The 5,000-nt window shown below is 47.2% G+C and overlaps 1 protein-coding gene across 2 annotated transcripts in view; it reads left to right on the top strand.

Moving 5' to 3' along the window:
* The window catches only part of LOC134071111 (fibroblast growth factor 14), a 74,271-nt gene that overhangs the window by 55,016 nt on the left and 14,255 nt on the right, over positions 1–5,000 (top strand). For both annotated transcript variants that reach the window (XM_062527703.1, XM_062527704.1), the window contains exon 2: positions 4,194–4,304. In XM_062527703.1, coding sequence (XP_062383687.1) covers positions 4,194–4,304 — 111 coding nt within the window. The remainder of the gene's footprint in view (positions 1–4,193; positions 4,305–5,000) is intronic.

The raw sequence follows: 5,000 nt of genomic DNA, 5'->3' as shown, positions 1-5,000 counted from the left end.
AGAATGAACATGTTTTTTTGGAGTGTATGTGAGCGTATGTGTCTGTGTGTGTGTGTGTGTGTGTGTGTGTGTGTGTGTGTGTGTGTGTGTGTGTGTGCACGTCTGTGCGTGTGTGTGTGTGTGTGTGGTGAGCTTTCCGTTTGAAACGGTGCCCACTCGAGCGGCTGAGCTCTTGTGCGCGTGTGTTTGAAATACAGCCACATCCTCAGTGGTGCTCTTCTGAAGGGCAACACACACACACACACACACACACACACACGACTCGACCTGCCCAACTCCCCTCTCAGCCAGAGGTGAGACGGCACGCAAGCTACATGTACCTCCCTATCATCCTCCTCCTCAGCTGTTAACTACACCTCAGTCCCCCCTGCACTTAGCAGTGCAGCTGCAATGCACAAAGACCCAGTGATAAATGCTGACTGATGAGTCTAGGCTGTTTAGTGATGTGGGTGCAATTGAGAGGGGTGGCAAGGGAGAGATGTTGCATTGGTATTTAGTAGAGGTGTGTATCTGAACAAGGAGAATGAGGTCTGCTCAGTAGACTACAGAATAGGCTTAACTGGAAGTCAAACACGTCGATCTGAGTCATTATGGGATGCATGCACTGAATGTGTTCACGCCGCTCTCTGAGAGGCATATGTGAAGGCAGGTGTGTATGAAAGAACAGAGAAAATCTCCATAGTAACGGACAGGAGACGGGAATCCCTGATAAAGCTCCCTGTTTACAGAGCAGAACCTGGGAAATCCTGGAAGGGTGGGGTGGGGGGGGGGGGCATCTCCATAGTAACAGACAGGGGAAAGGGGTCCAGCATGCTCTCCATGGCAACAGAGCCACCGACAGATTCTGGAATCCCGGGAATCACTCCCGGAGACATCTACGTTTCCCGGTGATGCTGGTAAGGAATGTAGAGAGTGAAAGACACAAGCGCACTAGTCTAGCCCACTTCAGCCTAATGGGCTGTGAAATGGTACATTTAATTGAACATCTTGATTTAGCAGAAGGTTACTCACAGCGCTTTCTTCCTTACTGATGACGGCAAACTAAAGCCTCATTAGAGCCATGCTGATGGTGGTGGGGGTGGTGGGGGGGGGGCACGTTCTCAATTAAGACGGCTTCGTTTATCAAACACTCTCACCGAACAACTCGAGCAGGAGGGGAGAGAGAGGACGGTTCGGTGGGGACGCCCGTGCTTTTCTGCTCGGAAGCGTCCCCCGGCTTTGATTCTCTCGGCCAGATATACGGGGATAGCGTCTCGTCTGTCTGCCCTGTCCTGTTCTCTCCTGGTCTCTCCGGGGATGGTCGGGGATGAGCAGGACTCTCGGGGGGGCTGGGAGACACCCTTCCTCTGTCTCCCGCCGAAAGTGGGGCACGGCCAGGCAGAGATGGAGTGTCTAGCAGAGTGTCCGTGAGCGTGTGTGGAGATGGAGTGTGTGTGGGTGTGTGTGTGCGTGTGGGTGTGTGTGTGTGTGTGTGTGTGTGCGTCCGTCCGTCCGTCCGTCCGTGTGTAGAAGTGGTGGGACTGTGAGAGTGTGTGCGAGTGCACGTGTGTATTTCTGTGTGTGCTCGGTGAGGGTGTGGTGTGTGTGCAGCACGTGTGTGTGTGTGTGTGCAGCGTGTGTGTGTGTGTGTGTGTGTGCTTGTGCGTGCGCGTGCTGTGTGGAAGGGAGGGGAATCCTGCACCAGGGAGATGCAGGGCTTGTGGGGAACTCCCATACATTTCAGCTGTGCTGCTGCTGCTGTCTGCTCTGCTCTTGCTCACACTCAGGGCTGTGCTGCAGCATCAGCCACACGCCACACACACACACACACACACACACACACACGCCACACACACACACACACACACACACACACACACACACACACACACACAGTAGCAGAGTTGTTCTGCAGAAATGCCTTCCATTTCATTATATTGTTATTGCGTGTTTCTAACATTTATTATCAGCACAAGAAAGAAACCAGCCAATCTCTAATTGCACACATTAGGCAGAGGGCAATAATGGGTTGAAATATAGTTATGTATTGTTTGCATTGACATGGTTATAATGGGGTTTTTAAAGATAAGGCACAAGTCACGGTGCTCCCTCAGAATCCTAAATCTGTGTTGAGGCAGAATTCTGTAACAGTATGAGGCAAAGCCACACCCAGAGATGCATTATTCACAAGCGTCCACATCAGCACAGAGACAGAATGCATCTCTCTTGGAGGGGGGAACAGAGAGAGGCTCCAAACGCATCCCTTTGGCCAGCACTGCTGTAGTTACCATTAAGAGTCACCATGAGGATCCAGTTGGCCGTCGAGTTGACATCTCTCATCATGTCTGGGAAGAACATTCTGTAGAACATTCTAGTGGCGAGCAGCAACAAGCTTACCTACATGGTATTGTTCACTTCTAGGGGGGTCTGAACACTGGGCAGGGACTGAGCATTACAGCCATACTGTATAAATAGTCTAACTATAGCATCCTAAAGATTAGTTGCCTTTTCCGCTGTGGTGAATCCTATAGTGAGACTGAGTTGACCTTGGGGAGATAGGCAACTGCTTGGGGCTAGTTTTAATGGTCCCTAGCGCTTCCCCATGGGTGTCCATCATAGGACACAATGACCAACCGTGCATACCTGACGTTAATGTGCTGGCCATAATCTGATGTTAACTCAGGTGGCCAGATTTGAAGTCCTCTGCTGTACTACGTGATATGCAGAAGGTTCTATAGAATCTATGGATTATTCCCTAGCAGAGTGAGCTCTGTAAAAGCCCTGTCCAGCGCACGTTGGACTTTCCTGCATGTTGTGTTCGCCTGACAGCCCATATGACAAGTGCCCCTGGGGGCGGAGGTGGGGGAATGTCATGGTTACGTCTGACAGGTGAGGGATGGAGAGAGTTTCCCTTCCTCTGTCTGTCACTCGTCTTTCACCTGAAACTCCTCTGTGATCTCCCCTCCACTACTGTGCATCTGTGGGCATACATACTGCATGTTTGCATATGAACTTGTGAGTGTATGTGTATTATGTATATCTGTGTGTGTGTGTGTGTGTGTGTGTGTGTGTATTGTGTGTGTTGTTCATGTCAGCATATTTCTTATGCGTGTCTGTGTTTGTACAGTATGTGTGTGTTTCTTTGTGTGAGTCTGTGTGTTCTTTTGTTGTTGCTGCTGTGTGCATGTGCTTTTGTGTGTTTGTGTGTGTGTGAGAGGGAGAGAGAGAGATAGTCTGTGCATGTGTGTGTGTGTGAGAGAGAGAGATAGTCTGTGCATGTGTGTGTGTGAGAGAGAGAGATAGTCTCTGCATGTGTGTGTGTGAGAGAGAGAGAGATAGTCTGTGCATGTGTGTGTGTGTGTGTGTGTGTGTGTGTGTGTGTGTGTGCGCGCTCATCCATAAGCACTCTGTGGTGTGTGGCTGTATCTGTGTAGTGCGGACCCGATCAAAGCTGATCAAGGTTGCTGCTGGTGTGTGTTGGAGAGCAACACAGGAAATTGGAGAACAGAGGCGCACTGGCGCTCGGGAGGGGTTGCCGTGGCTGCAGACGTCCCTGTGATGCTTTGAGTGATGTGGAACATCAGCGTTGCCGGCGCCGTGAATCAGCTGGGTTGCCAGACGGGCGGGTGGCCGTGCGCAGAAAAGGGCTGACATTTTTAGGCGGTTCAGGGATGAAAAGGTCCCTGTTTCCTGCCTCTCTGCACAGGCGCGGGTCTGCATGTGTGGGGGAGAAGCTCTCGTACCTTCAAGAGGAAACACTGTTTTTGAGGGCAGTGACATTTAGAGATTTCCAGAATGCACCTCACTTGAATTTCAAGTATTTTGATGATCGCTGCACTGTTTGCATTTCTTTGTTGTCAATTGCGAAATGCATCGCTGTGCTCGGAGCCCCAGAATATTAATAATATAGAAATATGTATTCGGCGAGTGCCATATTTTACACTATTTTTTAACATTTGCAAAATGTCATTTTTTTGTCTAAAAAGATGTTTGTTTTGCAAAATGTAATTTCTTTTGTTTATTTTTTTTTTGTTATGAAGAATGGTATAAAGATTTCCCCTTAGATGTGCAAAACATGCCTTTACCCACCTACAGTGTAGTGCTGCATAGCAAGAGTACAGTTGTCAACTTTCATATCAACCCTAACCAAGTTTGTGTGTGTGTGTGTGTGTGTGTGTGTTCTGTGTTTGTGTGTGTTTGTGTGTGTCTTACAGATCCCCAGCTAAAGGGTATTGTGACCAGGTTATATTGCAGGCAGGGATACTACTTGCAGATGAACCCTGATGGATGTCTGGATGGGACCAAAGATGACAGCACTAATTCCTGTGAGTTTACCTATTGTTGTAGCTATTCAATTAATCAACTGGTCATCAATAAATTAGTCAACTATTTTGGTAATCAATGAATTGGTTTGAGCAAAAGATGACAGCACTAATTCTTGTGAGTTCACCTTTTAAACATCCTAAATATCCCCTTCACATTGTGAACACAGTAAGACAGGGGCTTCTAGAGTTTGAATGAGGCTCACATCTGTTTGATTTTTTTTCTGTGTGCTCATTGTCAACCAAACGCTGAACAGAAAGAAGGTTCTGGAAGAAAGTCTTTGTAAAGACGTATAGCTAAAAGGACCATTTCATCATCTCTCCAGAACAAAAATCTTTTCTTTGGCTAAATGATGTTCCTTTACCTGAACAAAGGAAAGGACATACAGCCTCATTTTATACTAAACCTTATTTCACAGCTTTGAATTCATTGAAATTAATAATTCATTTTATTTAGATGCATATTGCTTGGTAGTGCTGTTTGTTTAATGTCCATTTTCAGTTTGGCAAAGCACTTAAATCACTGTCACAGTTTTATTTGTCAGCATTACATTTTCAGCTCACATGTTTGACTAAATTCCATTTTGAATTGATCAGGCATTTGCCTCAGTTTCATGTACCAGAGTGTTAAAATATGATTATACTCAGAGCAGGTTTCCCCTGTTTATTGATCTTATTTTAAAGATCCCAATATTGGTT

The sequence above is a fragment of the Sardina pilchardus genome, chromosome 23 (genome assembly GCF_963854185.1).
Source record: "Sardina pilchardus chromosome 23, fSarPil1.1, whole genome shotgun sequence".
NCBI classification, from domain to species: Eukaryota; Metazoa; Chordata; class Actinopteri; order Clupeiformes; family Clupeidae; genus Sardina; species Sardina pilchardus.
Note: the sequence above shows the minus strand (reverse complement) of the source record. Positions and strands in the feature narration are given on the sequence as shown.